Source organism: Amblyomma americanum, chromosome 7 (genome assembly GCF_052857255.1).
Source record: "Amblyomma americanum isolate KBUSLIRL-KWMA chromosome 7, ASM5285725v1, whole genome shotgun sequence".
NCBI lineage: Eukaryota > Metazoa > Arthropoda > Arachnida > Ixodida > Ixodidae > Amblyomma > Amblyomma americanum.
The window spans coordinates 6,790,578-6,808,791 of NC_135503.1; the positions used below are offsets into that span (position 1 = coordinate 6,790,578).

The 18,214-nt window shown below is 48.5% G+C and overlaps 2 protein-coding genes across 2 annotated transcripts; both read right to left on the reverse strand.

Annotated features, from left to right (window-relative positions):
* Window positions 1-5,263: 5,263 nt before the first annotated feature.
* Window positions 5,264-9,580, reverse strand: LOC144098346 (cuticle protein 10.9-like). The gene is made up of 3 exons (XM_077630912.1): window positions 9,438-9,580; window positions 7,474-7,524; window positions 5,264-6,012 (listed from the first exon to the last, which is right to left on the reverse strand). Exons 1-3 carry the CDS (start codon window positions 9,444-9,446, stop codon window positions 5,644-5,646), a joined length of 429 nt encoding a protein of 142 aa, XP_077487038.1. The 5' UTR covers window positions 9,447-9,580; the 3' UTR covers window positions 5,264-5,643.
* Window positions 9,581-11,917: 2,337 nt separating this feature from the next.
* LOC144098345 (uncharacterized) lies at window positions 11,918-17,721 on the reverse strand. Its single transcript, XM_077630910.1, has 3 exons — window positions 17,324-17,721; window positions 15,072-15,137; window positions 11,918-14,546 (listed from the first exon to the last, which is right to left on the reverse strand). Exons 1-3 carry the CDS (start codon window positions 17,432-17,434, stop codon window positions 14,109-14,111), a joined length of 615 nt encoding a protein of 204 aa, XP_077487036.1. The 5' UTR covers window positions 17,435-17,721; the 3' UTR covers window positions 11,918-14,108.
* Between the last annotated feature and the right edge of the window lie 493 nt (window positions 17,722-18,214).

Sequence of the window (18,214 nt, forward strand, 5' to 3'; positions counted from 1 at the left end):
TTCAGCCAAGTTTAAGCAGTGCAGCCTGCGGAGGCAACGCCATCTAGCGGCAGAAAGCAGGCAGCTGGAGACTGCGCAGCTATTACCACAGTTAGAGGCTGCTCGCCGCAACGAAGGGTATATACGGCTCAACCACAACAACATCCTGACGAATCGGCCACAGAATAAGAGAGTCAGGCAGGATCGCATAATACGACCCGGAAATTTAAGCCATGAGCCAATTCACTGAGGTACCGCATTTTCCTACAACAAAGAGGGGGGAAAATCTGCGGCATGGCTTTGGTGCAGAGCGGTAGAACTGCATTTCGGACGTTGCAGACTCCATTTCGAATTTTGTGTCAACATCCCAGCTCTTTTCTCCTGTCTAGACATTCAGGTTGCATCATAATTATTAGCTGCCCCTCCTGGTGTGTGCTACCGTTTTGCTCTGCTGACGAAGTGCTTAAAAGTTAATCTCGCCATTTAACAGACTGTGAAGCCAGCTTGCTATACTGGCAGTAGCTGCCAGGGTGGTCCCAGAAGTGTTAAGTAAAAATTAGTAGCGGTGGATGGCCATGGTCAAAAGGAAATACTCCAGCTGAGAAAGAGCGATCTTAGATTAGGTTTGCTTGAATATTTTCACGGGTATTTATAGATTTCAAGTTTCCACAGCTTATATTTTCGTCTATTTCTGCTAGTTCGCTTATAACACGTTTTTACTCCTATAGCCGCAGGCATTGCGTCATATATATTTTTTTCAATATTAGCCCACTCTGCACACCACCAGACATTGCAATTAATCTAACTGCGAGGTGCAAGGTACCCAAACGTTGATATTATACGATACCAAGACCACATCTGAAGTAGCTTATTTCTTTTAAGCGTTGGAATTTCTATACAACTAGGAGAAATAGGCGCTCAGTCACTCCTAACTGAACGGGAACATACAAAGCCTACGTCAAAGAACCCCCGAAACAACGCCATTAAGCATAAGTGTTGTTTTGGCATTTATTTTATCACTAAAATACTTTCTGTATCCATTCATACATAAGGTGAAATTGGCTGCTCAAAGTACATAGGATGGCAACAATGTGATCAAGCAGGCTGGTTAATACTGCATTTATTTATTGGTTAAATGAGCCAAGTACGGACTGAACGAGCACGAACACGAGGACGAGGTTGTTTCTGCTTGAAGGCTCACTGAAGACTGCTGTCTTCGTCAAAACCAAACACGCCCTAAGTCACCGAACTTGAAGTAACCTAAATCCGTCACTTTAGTTTGGTCTCTCATTCGCAAAAGTATGGTCCACTGCATACCTGCGTAGCACTAGCTAACATTGTATATTCAGATGCTATTTAAAAATTCTTGTAAGCAATTGTTTTTTCTCAATCAATTGTTTTTTCTCTCTGTTTTTATGACTATACCACTTCCCCTCTGTAACGCCACTGGCCCTAAGGGGCAATGTAAATAAATAAATAAGTAAATAAATAAATAAACTAGCACCACAATTTCCCAGCCGACACCTGCGGCAAAAAAAAAAAATAAAGCGACAGTTCTTCCCAATGTCTTCGCATCACGCCAATCTTTCCCATATCTAAGCAAGTTACGATTCGCCTGAAAAACCGCTTCATATTAAGCCGTTGCAATGTCGAAACCGGGAGCCCCGCAAACCTGCCTACATTTATTTGCTCGAATATAAATTTTTATTTGCACCTTTTTCAGTAATCACATAGTGTTCTTGGTATTTTTCCTTCACATTTGCTGCGTGGTACCAGCAGCACCATTTCCGCACACGTTCCCGAACCGCTTTCCCGAACGCAACCGTCAACCTGTCGAGGCTCGGAACACGTCCAATTCGAATCCATTCCCTTACTATTAGGACTGAATGAAATGGCTCAATGCCGCTTGTATTTGCAAATTTTCCGCTTTGAAGGTGCGCTAACTTCCATTGCTGCCCGCGCTATGCCTCAAACCCGAGCAGCGTTAGGACCCTGGTGCACTTGCATTTTTCTTTTCTTCATACCTTGTGCTCTCAAAAAAAAAAAAAACAGCGTTGCGACCCTGCGGAAAGATATCTGTCAGGTTAAAACAGAAATTTTATGCTGCGAGCGTCCGGCTCTGATCGTTTATTTTCGAGCAGCTAAAATTAATTATCTGCATTGAGCGATGTACAACAGGAAGTCAGTCGCCGAGCCCTGACCACGATTTCAACACCAGAAAGAGAAGTCCTTGGGTAACCAAAAAGTGTGCGAGCAGTAACAGTCAGTGTGCCTGGAAGCCCGCGGTTTAACCGAAACCTGTATAGTGGCAATTCCAATGTGTAACCGAGGTAAATGATTCGGTCCGCGTTTTACTTTTCTACCCGCGTCTAAACAGTCCTAAATGTTCTTGCATTATATAATTTCGTCTGGTTACTAGAGCTGAGACTTCGTTCACACTGCTGTCAAAATTTAAAGCGAGAAGAATATATGCGTGGTAGTGGACTATGTGAATTTCCCCCTGTCCACTGCTTCATGGGCGAGTTTCCATGCTAACGAGGCGTAAATGCATTGAAAAAGCTTTGTCCCCAGAAAAACTCTATAATTTGATTCGTCGAAATTAACGGGGTCTCTGTTGAGGAGGCGTAACGGCACTTTCGAAAAGATTGTGTTCGTTGTTGTCTCCGCAAAAAAAAGGAACTCCAGAAAATATATTCTTCGAGAGACTGACTGCCAGCATCGTAAAAAGAGTTATCTCGGCAATACGACACGGCACGATTTCTTCCGTCTGCCTTCGCAACGCGAAAGTGAGCTCCGTCAGACGTGCCGTCGATTTGAGACAAGTGCAGCACTTCGCAACAATGAAATATCATCCCATATAAGACTGACACCATCATGTAGTCTTAAACACAACGTTTCACCTGTGTCTTCTGCGTTCAGCCGAAAGGTCTTCAAGCAGCTTATGGTTTATGGGGGTTTAACATCCCGAAGCGACTCAAGCTATGAGGGACGCCGTAGTGAAGGGCTCCGGAAAATTCGACCACCTGGTGTTCTTTAACGTGCACTGACATCGCACAGTACGCGGGCCTCTAGAATTTCGCCTCCATCGAAATTCGACCAATACGGCCGGGATCGAACCCGCGTCTTTTAAGTCATCAGCCGAGCACCATAACCACTGAGCCACCGCGGCGGACTTCTTCGAGTAGTACATGTGCTTACCGCCATGTAGTGTGATACGGTGCAGGGCTTGCTAAAGCAAGCAGGCCTCCCCTAAAATTTCAAATCCACAATCTGAGCAGCGGGAGACCAAGCTGTTTATCCCAAGCCTAGAGGACCAGAGACAGCTGGTTCAGAGGGCGTAACAAACAGCTAAGGCAGTAGGAGCACTGAACTAAGGGCCCCTCCCAGTTCGGGGGCGCAAAGCTCTTCATTGAGATATCTCAACCACCAACACCGCCACCTACCGCCACAATCTTCTCATTTGAGTCATGTTTAAACACAACAGTGGAAAGAATGGCTGCACAGCCGGTATCATCTGCCCTGGTTGTCCCAGGTACTATTTTTAAGCTGCTAATAATGAAAGCTACAGTTCAAAGCTCAATATCAGTTGCCATCTAATTTACATTCAGACACTCTTAAAACTGAGCCACGAGTAGAGAAAAACATGTATTTTATTTTCCATCTTCAAAGCTCGTCACTCTTTCAGGTAAAATCTTGTCGCAAAAACAGAAGGCAATACCACTTCTATTTATTTATTCATGCTCTTCAAGTCTATTTCGAAGTAACTAGACAGTTGGCACGGGCAGATAATAGTACACTAGCATTCGAGATCCAGGCACGTCCCTGCAGGTAACTATACCACTCAGCAGGCAGTGTTCGCTTTTGAACAGACTAGCTGAAGGCGTTTAACTGAAACAGTCAAAAAGCAACGGACAAACCACGCTCAAAGAGCTCGCCGTTCCTGTCACCCGGCTCGCTCAGTAAACATGCTCATGGAAGATCCTGTTGCATAAGGCAGTCGATCTTACGCGTCACAAGAAAGGTTTGTCAGAAGTTCGGACTTGTTCCGACTAGCCAAAGAACATAACTTTGTTCCGAAACAACAACAATGGAACTCTTTATAGTCAACAAGTCAAAGGGCTCGCGTACGGAACGTGGACCAATGCCCACTAGCCAATGCGAGCAATTCGTTAGGCAGAAGTTTGTTCGGGTCAGTGAAAACTCCAGTTGTTTTTGAAGTAGGCTTTGATGCGAAGCGCGACCATAACCGAAGAATCGGTTCAAAGAGATTGCAATACAAGCCCGGCTGAGATGAGCACTTTGTCACGAGTGAGTATTAGGTTTAGAACAGGTTCTTCAAGAAAATAACCAGCTCATCGCACTTGAACTGACGAGGAAGCCTTCAAGGTGGAAGAGGGTAATATTTTAGGTATAATATATTTATATGTTGAGACCACCCTTGCTGTTACAATGGCCATTGTCCTGTTTATTATGGTGTCATGAAAGTCATGTGTGTTTCTTATCTGTTTGCGCCGATATGTATTGAATGTGAAGCGTGCAACCCTCAAACACCGAAAGACATCTGTCCTGAGCTGCTTGTATCGTTGTACAACGGGGTGTAAGTCGAATTAAGCAACATTCGGCATATAGGAAAGTGCGGCACAGAATCTTCAGGTAACTTATTATGTGGGCTCTGATTTTGCTTGGGGCAACATTTTTTTTTTAGAAAGGGCAGAATACTGCTTGTGTAAGAATATTTCTGTGTCATGAATTTTGCCATGAGCCACTGGAAACAGGAGGCACAACAAAGCTGTTGGTTCAAAACAAAGGACAGGGTTAGAAAGAAGGTACACAAAACAAACAGTCACGGGGGGCACAAGAGTTCGGGCACGGGACAAAGGTCAGGGTATATGACGCAAGGCGACAGAGGGAATGAGAGGCAGAGAAGACTTCTGCAAAGACACGACAAAGAAAGACGTGGGTTATGGCACTTTTTACGGTTATTCAGCATTCCGGAGAGCGGGCAGGATTGACAAGATGAAAATAGCTTCGGGCAGACTCACAACTTTCCCTTATTAAGAAAGAAAGGAGCACACAAGGTATACAATACAAATACACTCAGCTTCTGAGATGAAACAAAGATTACACCGCTAGCTTAGCGAGTGTCATTTATAGAAGACGTGGACAACAAAGGTGTGGCTAAGCAAGAATGCCAGGGAGAGCGTTAGGACATAAAAGAAACGGGAAGAGACACAGAACGTTTCCCCACAACGGCTGCGAGACAGGGCCGGTCTAAGTATCTGCATTTTCTTACAGCAGGGTGTTAAGGCACCAAGCCTCAGAGCCGTTGTGGCCAGGTCAGGGTAGGAGGGTCATAGGAAAGGTTTCATAAAGCAAGGAAGTCGTGCAGTGCACCCAGGTTCGAGGAGACCCCATTCTAACTAGTACTGTGCTGTGACGGTTCCGTACATCGGAAAATGCGCGTAGGCCGCACCGATCTAACACTCGCAGCAATCACAACATCATTCCTAGAATCGCAGCGACCCAGTTACATGTTCTACCTCGAACCTGGCTGCCCGTGTCTCAAGATGACCAGTGGCTCTTGTCGCGTGTCCGTGTGTCGTGTATGCTGTGTCCTGTCCTCTCTTACATGAGTCGCGTCTTGTGTGCTTCTCTCAACGCCTCCTAAGCGCGGCCGCCAAGAACGAGACCGCCGAGCCTCGTAGACTCGTACGCGGCAGCTGCGTCAGGTCCGGGGAGGGCGCTCGAGGTGAAGCTCGTGTCGGCTGGGCTGTTGGACTCGGTGCCGGGCTCGTTGGTGACCACGTCAGCCCTGTAGCCGAACTCGTCGGCCACGTAGGTGACGGTCCTGGTGCGGCCGTCGCCCAGGCTCAGCGAGTAACGGCCGGACACGCGGCCGCTGCCGTCGCCGGTCTCCTCGTGGCCGTGGCTGCCCTCGATGTCGTTGGAGACGTAGCCGAACGAGTAGGGCTGCGGCACCTCGACGGGCGCGGCCACCACGGTGGGCGGGGCGGCCACAAACGTCTGGGCGCTCTGCAGAACGAAACGAGATCCATCACCAGCGTGAGTCAACACCAGTGCTCAACTATGAAATAAGCCTTACTTGACTTAAGGGGAACATAACCCACCATCGACGTTTACTTTCCAAGAGTTACGACACTCGGACAACTCCATCCGACTTTTGTTCTGCGCAAAATTCGATTTTTTTTGCTCTGTCGAAGTGCTTTCATCGTAAAATACGAATTTATTGCTGAAATATTATCTAGTCCAGTAGAGAATATTTTTTTCTGCCCATTAATGCAAACTCGCGGCGCCGAGAACATTATGGACTCACTGGCTGGAAGTCAATGACGGTGTGATCTATCCTCAGAGATACACCAACGAAGAAAATACATAAAGTAATGACAGTTAGATGCTAAAAACGGCCTGTACCTGCATTTTATTTTTTTCTTCGCCTTTTTTAACTCATAAAAGCTCCGTTTGTAGTGAAAGTAGCGTTTTTATCAATGAAAAGCGGTGGTTAACAGATATATGCCAACTTGCGTTTCTCCTGTGTCCGTTCAAGTGTTCCTAAGCGTTGTTCAGAAATTTTTACCGGAAGAAATAAGTTCAAAACTAAGGAGTAGCACTAAATGCCTGTGTATTCAGATTCAGTGCAGGTTCAGCAGAAGGGGGTGGTAAGAAAGAGAACTGGTGTAGTTGTCTGCGGAAGAGACACGATTGCTTAGAACCAGATGCTGGCTCCAGCTGCTGAGCAAGAGGGTCATCTATGGTGCTAGGCGTGGACCACAGTCATAAAAAAAAGTGCACTGTATGAGTTAACAGTGAAAGCACTATTTCATCCCTGACGCCACACTGCCTGTGTTCGCTGACAGTTAACGAAGCACTAGCCAGTTCACACCCAGAAGCCGAGTTTTACATACGACAAATTCCGGCCACACCTGTGTGGTGTTTTGTGAAGGTAGTACTGATTTTACTTGTGCGCTTTTGGCGTTGCGCCACGAAGATTCAGGAACTCTTCCCTAAAGATTTCTTTCAGGCAATTAGAAGAAATGCGCTTAAGCATTAACAGAAACTGACTGAACGAATGAGTTGTGTTTAGCATTCTGGAACGAAAATACCCTCGCCGGCGGAGATCCATCTATGCTAGCCCTCACGCTTCACGTGGTAACGAAGCACGTGGCGAGTACGTAATTCAGGCGTAAATCGCCCCATTGGCCATCTTTACATCTACTGAGTACAGTTTATCGCGCTTAGCTCGGACGACAGCGTCCGTGAACATTCCAGTGCCAACATATCAAGTTCGACATCGAGATACGACCCCGATTTCCGTGAAAACACGAAAAAAAAAGAGCAAAATGACGGCACACCGCGGAAAGCAGCTCCTGCGAGTCGCGCATCGTTGGCAAAACATGGCGGCGCAGCTGCTGCCGCCGGACGCGCCACCCGAAGGGGAGCCCCCTTCGCTGTTTGGGGTTAACCTTAATTACTTACGGTTTCAAGGACCAGGTAGGCGCTGCATGCGAGAACGACCAGTATTGCGTGCTGAAGGACGTCGGCGCAGGTTTGGTGCACGAGTCGCGGTGTGACCGCAATGCCGATGAGCCAACGACGATCGTCCGTCCACCGGGAACGCCAGGAAGAAGAAAATAAAAAGAAAAAAGGGGGGCACATTTAGAGACCATTTCTCCGGCTTGGCATACAGTTTCATTTTCTGACCCCGGTCTGTTTTGTTTTTTTTTCTGGCCTAACTTTAGTCGCCCTCGACGGAACTTACATATGAAAAAGCGCTTCTAAAAGGAGCAGCATGTCATCTACGGGACTTACATACCCCGGCACACGATTTTATTTTCAGCACACTTTCCTCTCTTAAAATTTGTACGATGTGGCAGGTCCACATGAGAGACAGGCACAACTTAAGCAATGCATTCTAAGTGTGAAGGTTGCAAAATTGGCACGCGAGCCGCTAGCCCGGACCGCGTTCTGCCATTGGTCAGCTGCTAGTCAGCTGACTAGCGTAAAATTATAGTAAATTCGAAAACTGCAGCTTCCTAAGCGCCTCTCATTGTGGCGCTGGGCCTCACTGTTCAATGTGCAATACAGTCAGTAATTGTCGAGCCCCAAATGGCCGAAGACCGCGAAGTATCTCTGCCAAACAGTAGTGGGTATGCTTATCCACAGCATGAACTGCTCACATCTTTCCTCGTAATTTCCACATAATTTTCCAACATTTCGGTAACGAAGTAGAATATAAACGGTCTAGCCTACAGCACTCCTGTGAAGCTATCGACTGGTCACCGTCCCAAACATAAAATGGCACATCGAGGTACATTAAAACGTTCACTGCGTCGTGGATCACCGGTGGGTCACGTGGTGTATTCCTGCTGTGCGGCGCGAATACTAAGTCGTGCGAGACAGGTAAGAGTTGTCAAGGACCCTGCAAAAATGCCAGGTCGCTATTGCCATCTTCTTGCGGTTCCAAGAGTTTGGCTTCGGCGGTGGCTCACTGGTGGCTCATGCCGCACCCAAAGAAATTTAAGGGCGACCCACCCGCGGGCCATGACACACAGGGATTAGGGCTCCGCAAATCGCTGCCGCAGTGAACGTGTTAAATGCGAGTTGTGGTAGAAAATGAGCTATTCTTACTACAACCTAGCCTGCGCCATTACTTCAGCTATTTACTGCGGCACGCAAGCAGCCCTGCGGTTGCCTCGAAATAAAAACTCGAGAGATTTGTAGTGGTGCAAAATACGTGCATGAGTGCGTAAACGAAGTGCGGATTCTAGTGGTAAAAACACCTAGAAGCGTTTTGATTTATGGGTCAGGTAAAAAGAAAATGTTGAGCTATCTACGGTCACGCTACGGAACGGTAACACTAAGACGGTGAGGTTCAAAGTGCGGGTTTCAAGAGTCAACATGTTCAAGTCTAGACAGGGGCTGTAATGACTAAATCTTGGGCAAAAGATATAATGACTGATGTCGTACAAAGCTAGAAGAGTGCAAACCTTTGTATCAATCAGGTCATAACATCGGTTCCTTCATAAAATATAAACATTTTCGGAGGTGATGCTCAGAAGTGCGCAATAATACGCTATACAAGTTTTGCTTGGGATGTACACAGCGCGCGCGCGCCTGCTTTACAGGGACCCTTGCGAAGCTGTCACGCATTGCTGCTTCGTCCTTGGTGCCCAAATACTTGCACGCTCTCAAACTGAAACGAAGAACTAAATGCACCTCTTTTTGACTGCGACTAGTTAGCACTCTGTCCTGCGCTTAACTACCCTCCTTACACACTCTCGCAACGCGTGGCCTATAACCGCCATTAGCTATGCTACGAACGTATGGTTAGCTCAGGCTGCGCTGCATGGGACACTCCTCTCCGAAAAGGGGGGGTCTCTCGCCGTTGTCGGCCGTCCCTGCACCTAGAAAGGCTGTTTTTTTCCGCGCTCAGTGCTCACCTTGTACATGTTTTTCCCTTAGCTCGTGGCGCGCCCCAAAGGCGATTCCCCCGCAGAAGACCGAGAAGCAAAAGGGACAGAGGAAGTGGCCGCTGTGCGCCGGCTTAGCGGCAGTCTTCCGCTTTTATAGGGCGAACCGCGGGAGGCCCCACCTTCGATTCAGCTCCGGGCGCCAATGGCAGTCGTCCCGACCCAGTAAGATATTGTCTTTCGATTCCAGAATCTGCATATTCTCCCCTTTCTCCCTCCTTCAATTGAATTTCGGTTAATTTCTCGGGTGGGGGCGAAGCGGCGAAGGAAGAAACAATCTCCGTCGCATCTCTCTTCGCTTGCGAGCGCGGCTTTCGCCTTCGAGGTGAACACAGGGGCGCCTCTTTTATTTTCTCGCCGAGAAGATAAACGAAAGGACGAGCACACGGTACGGGCCGCGACGATTCCCGGGCGAACTGACAAAGCCGATGCTGGGTGACCCCCAAGCGACGACGTGCGCGTATCGAGACCCCCGCCGACGGCACACAGCCGATGCAGCAACTTCCTCCGCCGCTGAGCGATGAAAATCGCGCGTGAGCGGCCCGGTGGGAAAACAATCAGAAAATATAGAGAGAGGAAAGGGGGGGGGGGGGGGGGCGCAACCTCGCAGCTTTCATGCATTGCTTTGTCCTTTTCATTTTACCCCTCTCAGAAGTTGTGTTTTCCCTCGCCTGCTTTCTTTCTCACTAGGCTAGATCGCGCTTATTGAGAAAGAAGTTAGGAGGCGCGCTCGGAATATCGCGACACGTTTTCGGCAGGCTTTGTTTCGCTTAACTCTTGCTTGACTTTTGCGTGGTGTTTGTGTGTACTAGTTTCGATTTCATGAGCACTCTCTGCCTCTCTCACGGCGGCATCGAAAATATGATGCACCCCTCCAAAGACGGGATGGGGAGCCGACGAAAGTATTCACTGAAACGCCAGGTAAGGGGAGCGTCAGAGAAGAGCCCGTCTCGGCGTTGATGCTAACCTCTCATATCACTAGGGGGCTTGGCGTTAAGGAACAGAAGCTAGGATAAGAAGGAAGATAAAGGAGTCTCTTTGCTTGGTCTTGCTCCATCTTCTCCGCTCAGAAGGTCACAGCGCCAGAGGTATATACGGCCGTTAGCTATACGAGTCGATCGACTGAGCTTGGGAAGCCAGGCCGTTCGCTTTAAGCATATTGTTGTTCAAATAGATGGTATACGCATTTTACAGACGCATGCAGCGCGTCCTTAGTGCCCATTGCATGTACAGTTTAGCGTGTCTGAATGAATCGTATCGCACGATAGAATTTAAATGAACCCGCATTCAGACTGAAACAATTGCACCCCGGTGAACAATTAGGATCAGGGTGAGCAACCTCCTGTGTCAAGGGTAGACAACGTGCCTAAAACGACATTTAAGGACGCCTTTGTATTCGTTAAACACGGCATAAAGCAGCTGCCTTCAGGGTTTTATGAGACGAGAAAGCTCCACAGGTCGAGATATAAAGCAGATATTATTTGCAGAGATAATGTCTGAAAATCCTCTCCAGCACCTCTAATGAAAGGGGCCTATGTACTCAAATTCGTCTTGGATAATTGTTCGCCATCTTGTTTCAACTCTTAGCCGTGTGTTGTTAGAACAAACTAGTGTTCTTGTATACCAAGTGTTACAGGGAAGCCGGCCGCTAATTTTTAAAATAGGGTTTTTGAGATAAAGAGAGGCTATTAGCGGTACAGTAATACCAGTGTTGGTAGATTTCAAAAACATGCGAATCGTGTTATTACTTATTTAGTTACTTAAGTAGCTAACATTACCCACAGTAATGTTACCATTAGTTAACATTACTAGTTAACATGATTCGCCTGCTTTTTCACGTTCGCCAACACAGGTATTACTATGCCGCAAAAAGCTTCTCTTTACCTCAAAAACCCTATCTTTAAAAGTTAGTGGCCGGCTGCCATGAAAAAACTGATACAGCTCAAGCGTGTGTGTGTGTGTGTATGGTGCTCAAAACCTCCCTCCTGCCGTGACTTATATCCAATATTATCCCCATCATCATGGCAGCTCTGGGGCTAGCGGCTGGCGCTTGGCCATACGGTCGTAACACATTCCTCCGTTCAAAGTCGTTAATTTTTGTAAATAAATCTACTAGCTTTGATCTATCAAGTCCTTGCCACAAGTGCACCATCTATCAACTGCAGGCTCTCTCGAACCAGACCTGAAGCCGAACGGCCAGCATTACTGTGCCAACATGATCGATGTTACCAACATATACAAAAAGAAATCCGGTCTGCCAATTGGGCTGGTTGTTTCTTGAATGGTGCAACGAATTCTCGAATCGCAGTAGGCTACCGTCGTCACAGATGCATAGCGCTCGGCCTTCGTACTAAATCATAACAATACTGTTTATTCAAAAATGCTCGGCGCAGAACGATGGCCCAAGACATGCATTTCGAGAATCCAAGTGACAAATGAACACAATCGAATTCAAGGAATCGCAGCGGTAAGTTTATTGTCACAGCGGACAACGTATGAAGCTGTCAACATCAGTGACTGAACGCAGCAGTCGCCACAACAACCATAGTCTAAAACGCGGCAACAACAGTAACAGAGAACTGACTGACTTATATCAGACCGTCCCCAACGAAGGGACTACAGCAACAACCCTGTGTTTGTACTTGCACAGCAGAACAGACTTTATTTTTTTTTGTATATAAAACTCAGTACCACTCGCATTCTTCATTGGTGAACGCTGTAATGCCAACAGTGAAAATGGTATGTTATAGATGGTATATTATATTATAGAACATGCACAAATAACAAGCATTACCTGCAGCTAACAGGCGGATAATGTCTACACAGTTATTTTTTTTTTCGCAATGAAAGCTGACAGTCGCAAAATTAAAACGAAATAATGTACACACCACTCCCTAAAATACAATGTTCCCTTCTATACATATATACACTTGCTCGTGTCAGTAAAACATACTGACTGATCTAACCGTGGACACTAACAAAGTCTCACGGCGACAAGGGTATCGATTGAAAAAAGCGCCTGGAGCCGTATTTTGTACGGTTTCTTTCCCCCTTCTTCTCTTTTGCCTCTTTTCCTTTGCTAAGGCTGGCCTTCGGTATAGGAATCGGTTAACGAAGTTTTTTCCTGCTAATAAACGTCGACCTCGAAGGCGGCAGATGGCAATAGTAAAGGGCTATAAAAAAGCCTCGGGATATAAATCCTCACAAATTGCGGCCTCTGGTCTACAAAACCAAAGTAGGGTGTCAGACCTTCATTTTCTTTTTGGTTGTTTCTTCCTCTTTCCTGTGGTGGTGCAGCAGTAACATCGCAGGTACTCAGTAATGCATTCGTTGGCGCAGCATTAAACACTAACCACATTAAAAAACGACACACTGCAGATCATAACTGTGTATAGTTTCCGCGAAAATAACAAGAAAAGATACGAAAAAAAGTAAAAATGGACGTTGGTAACACATCGGAAAGGCTGCCTTCAGGCTTATTGGTGAAATCAATGCTACATTTAGCAATCGCTTTTTTTTTTTGTCAAGTGTGAACTCCGATCTTATTCCGGCTTAAGTCTAAATGAGCGCGAGAAGCCGCGCGTAATATCTGAGGTCCTAGCAATAAGCGCGTCAGAAAGCAGCATGATATTGTGCAAACTGTGCCGGCGTTTTCCAATTACGCAACATCAGGTTCGCTTGACAGGGCTGTTCGTACGGTTCGTGATCGTGCGGAGACCATGCGCAGGCAGTGAAAAAGAGAGAGAGAACACGGACGAGGCTGTGGCGAAAGACGAACCAGTTCTCTAAGAAAAGCACCGCAACTCCGGTGCGTAACCCAAAAGCAGCTTCCCTTTCAGACCTGAAGCAAATGGCGGCAACGCGTTCTCTCATACTAAGGACGAAAACGCCGCAGCCCTGACAACTCTGCTCTGTAAACTGAGTTCAGAAGTGGCATTACGTCACCTGGCCTGCTGCTCTGTACCTAGTTTTACCTTCGCTGAAAACCTTACGAATACCTCTTTCGTGTCTATCACCCACATCGAACTTTGCCCTAGACAGCTCTGACCAAATGCTATGGAACACTGGGATAATGGGAATATGCTTCTATGGGCAACCGCCGACAGCAGAGACGAGGTAACAGAGGAAAAAGACAACCGAAAGACAAGTGCAGAAAGCGAGATAGCTTCTTAAGTTCATCTATAGGAGGTTAACCCGCACCGACGTTCGTGTAAGAGACCACAGAAGATGCAAGATTTAATAGTCGCTTAAGTGCTGCTGCTCTGTTAGCAAACTGAAGAAGATGTTAGGATAGTCGGTTCATAGTGATTGCCAAAAACTGCGCGAAGACGACGGGACAAGAAGAGGCACAAAGACGCACACAAAGCGCTTTGTGTGTGCACCTTTGTGCCTCTTCTTGTCTCATCGTCTTCGCGCAGTTTTTTGAAAATCACCGTTAGAAAAGTCACCCGAACATAACAGCACCGCCACCATCCCATCGTTACCGCCACCTCTCAAAATCGCGGGAATCGCGAAAATCGCATTTGGCTCTTAGCTTGGCGCTTTATAGCGAAGTTCTTTTCCTCTGCACTCGCGACGCGTCGTCGGCTACTTCCCAATTGTTCACCATTCACGCAGGCCCCACCCGTAACGTTCACCGCGCTACGGCTCGAAGTAAGCGCCTTCGCCGCTGGGCACGGGCAGGTAGCCCGGCATCCTCGCAGGCGCAGGCGCTACCCGCCGCTCGACGTTGTAGGACGCAGCGGCCGCGGGCCTGGAGGCCGCAGCCCGAGCCGCAGACCGAGCCCTGGCCTTGCGGGCTTCCGCCCTGGCCGCGTCGGGTCCCGGCAGCGCCTCCGAGTGGACGACCACGCCGGAGGAGCTGGCCGACTCGGTGCCCTGCTCGTTGGTGGAGATGCCGGCTCGGAAGCCGTCCTTGTCGGCCACGTACTTGACGAGGCGCATGCGGCCGTCGGCCAGCGCGATGCGGTAGCTTCCGCGCACGGTGCCGTGCTCGTCTCTCGTCTCTTCGCGGCCGTGGCTGCCGTCCTTGGCCGAGCTGCCGTAGACGAAGCTGTACGGGGCCGGGGGATCGTCGGCCTGCAAGTGGGAGACGTGAGACAGCGGCAGAGCGGTAGTCGTTGTGTGAGACAAACGCATGTGTCCTGTCGCGGGCACCATAACTACCGCACTAAACGGTGGGCGCCTCAGCTGCTCCGGGCCGACAGGGTAGAACACGCGATAAATTACGATACTGCCAGCTGTACAACGCACAACCGAAAATAGGATAGCGTCGCCTAAGGTACGATACTTGCACTTGAACGAAACGTATACCCACAGCGGTTTTGCGCATCTGTTTGCGAAGCGCTCATGACTGAAGCTGTCAGCACTATTTTCTGAACACACATGGCCGCGAGAGGGGCGCACTTTTGGAGTCTTCGCACTTAACACATGAAAAAGGGTTATTTACTTCTAATAATCTTTACTAAATACAGAAGTAGGAATACCACAGGCCATCCAAAGCTCAGGGAAGCTACGACTATTTTTTTTCTGTGTGGCTGATCAAGACTGAGGATCCTAACAAGCGCAAAATAAGAACAAGGAAAATGCAGAACAGGCACTCACCTTGACCCTAGACGGCCTGTCTCGCTGCGCTATTGCGGCGACAGCTAAGAGCAGGAAAAGAAACTCCTGCGTAAAGACAGAGAAGAACCAGCGTGAGATCGAGCGACCTTATAAACTTTAGGGTGCTTAAAGCGAAATTATCTGCGTTTCTGTCCAGCTGCAGGAACATTGGGGTGGACTGGTAAGTTATGAGGAAAACAAAGCCGCAGTTACGGTCTCACGTCGGATACCTGTCTATTGCCTGAACCATGGAGAGAGGGAACAGATATAAGAGGGATAAAGTAGGAGTAGAAAGTGGGTTCATTAAGCGCACTGACACTGAAAAGCACACGGGCATCTCCGAATCTTTCATTCATAAAAAATACGGCCGCCGCGGCTGGGGTTCCAACCCGCGTCCTCGTGCCTACCAACAGAATGCCGTAGCCACTGAACCACCGCGAGGAGAGTAATGTAATGTGCCGGTAACGCGCGTTCATTCCCGCATTCATTCCACACCGAGGCTGGCTACGCGATGCTGCAGTACCGCAAGATCGTGACGCCGCGTATTGATTATTATCATCATCGACATCATCATCATCATCATTATCAGAAGCAGTAGCAGCTGCAGCAGCAGCCCAACTATTCCCAGTGCAGGATAAAAGCTTTTCCCGTTGCTCTCCATTTAACCCCAAGCCGCTCCAGCTGCGGCCACCGGACATTGATTCCATCTGTCCATATGACTCTCTGCCTCTCCCCTCTATTTTAATCCAGTCCGTTATGCTAAGGGACGATCGCTTATTTACTGACCGCACCATATGCCCTGTTCACGTCCATTGCTTCTTGATTTCAAAGCACGCACCATTAATTTCTGCTTGCTCCCTAGCCCACCGGCCCTCCTCTCTTCCTAATACGGCCCTCATTGAGGGAGGACCCCATGGCAAGTGCAACATACTATGACTTCTTTTCTGTCATGCAGCATGTTCGTTCAATGCAAAGAGTTGTTAGGGTGTTACAACGCATACCGAACGCGTTCTGAGCGCTTCGTAAGAGACATCCTAACTTTGCTCGTAATCTGCGAAACTGCGTTATCTGCGAAAAACAGTGAGCATTTCGTATCTGTGGCCAGTCCCTTTTGCCGCTGCTTCAAGACAAGGTATCGCTCCAAGGTACGGGCTCTACGTACTATATGGCCGCCACTGCAAGTACAGCTGGTGCTCTCGAAAAACGAACACAAAGTGAACACAGTCTAGCGATTTTGGCATTCCTGTATCCTTCGTCTTCTGCAAATATGCCTCGCAAATAAGTATTGCTCAGAGATTACGGCATGCTGACATCAGAGTTCATTGTGGAGTTGATGAAAAATGTAAAGCAGAGTAGAACAGCGAAACTCTCTTGAAACCGGATGCACTTCCGATCCCGGCGCGTTTTCAGAGGGTGAGGCCAACCGCCCACTCGTCTCTCCTCTTAACCATACCAGCATAATCCGTTTTGCGTTTCGCTACAGAGCTCGCGAGCAGCTACGCAGCTCATCAGCAGCTCTTTTCGCCATGTGGCACGGAGTAAAACAAGTCCTCTACATCGATAGAAAAGGCCGTAGAAGCTTCAAAGAAAGGCTTCGAAGATCCAAAGAAAGTAAGCTACCAGGCTTCTTAAAAAAATGAACCTTAGTTATGTCGCGCTTTCGGTCTCAAAAGCCGAGAGAGATTCTTTGGAGATGTTTTTCACCGGCAAAACGCACAAAACGGATTGCCCACTTCACGCTATTATTTTGGAGAGAGGGAGCTGGCAACATTTTGTGGCATCCTTCCTAAAACGACACCTCGACAAGCTCGCAGGCGGTGATCCTTACCTCCTCCGCAGCTCGAAGGACCTGGTTAAAGTTCCGGAAGAAGGAATCCCGCCAGCTTCTACGGCCTTTTCTATCTATGTAGAGGTCTTGCTTTACTCCGTGCCACATGATGGTTTGTTCAAAGCAATTAGAGACAAAATTGACGAACATGGTCAAGCTCTTTTCGACTCAGCTCCCACGTCCTGTCGTCGGGCGTTTAGGCAAGAACGTCAGCAACATTTCAGGCGCGCGCGCACGCAACGTCCGGCGGCGGACACATGACATCGTGTACAGAGTCCTGTCCCGGACGACAGTCGTGTCTGGCGCCCAAGCCAGCAGGGGCGACGGCGGCCGCGTGCACGTTGCAAAAGGACGCCCCGCGTGCAGCATCGACATGGACAACCGCTGTGACGACGTGAAGCGGAGCGCACGACTTCGACCTTACCTTGAGCATCTTGGACGACAACGACGACGACGATTTGGACACGGACAAACACTGCTGACAAGCGCGGCAACTGGTGACGTCTCTCGTCGTAGGGCGACGTTTTATACACATTCCGCCGCAGAATGCATGAGTTTGCAAAACAGCCGATTGCTCCACCCCCCTTCTTGCCCCTAGCGAGGGACTAGCTGCCAGGATCGCAGGAGGAGGGCGGAGGGAAGGTGGTGATGACGGCAGAGGTCGAGATGTTGTTGGGGGTCTACGGGGTGAGTGCAACCTGTCTACTTTAGTGTTCACGCTCTGTCAGCGACTCATGACTTCCGGGACATCTGCAAAAACATGCGACGGAGTCGCGCAAAGCTGTCTCGATGTCGGGCACACGAGTCGGAGATGGTGGCAGTGCTCGTTTCGAAAGAGCCAGACTCGGAGCCAAACACTTCGGTTTTGGGGGTAGGGGGGGGGGGGGGGGGGAGCCCGGCGCGGTGACCTTCTTTGACATTCGGAGAAGGGGAGTTTTGTCGCGGCTACCCATGCGTGACACAACTCCGACGGAGAGGGAGTCTGACGTAAGGTTTCAACGGCCGCTTCCGCGATGCATAAATTGTGCATCATCGTATGCCTCGCTCGGCCAAGCGGCGATGAGGTAAGGATCTGCGAAACGACGTAGCGTGTTGTGTTTCATGCATACGTTTATCTACAACACACTGACTCAGCGCGGCTGACTTAGATCTAGATACTCTGTAGTACACGGCTTTGCTCGCCATGAATAATAAACTTAAGCCCCATGTCAAACTTCTGGGACGGATATTGGAGTGCGCGAATAAACTGAAGTCATGCATGCTGCTTATTTATAACCACGACGTAACGCAACAAGCAGCCACACAATCAATAATA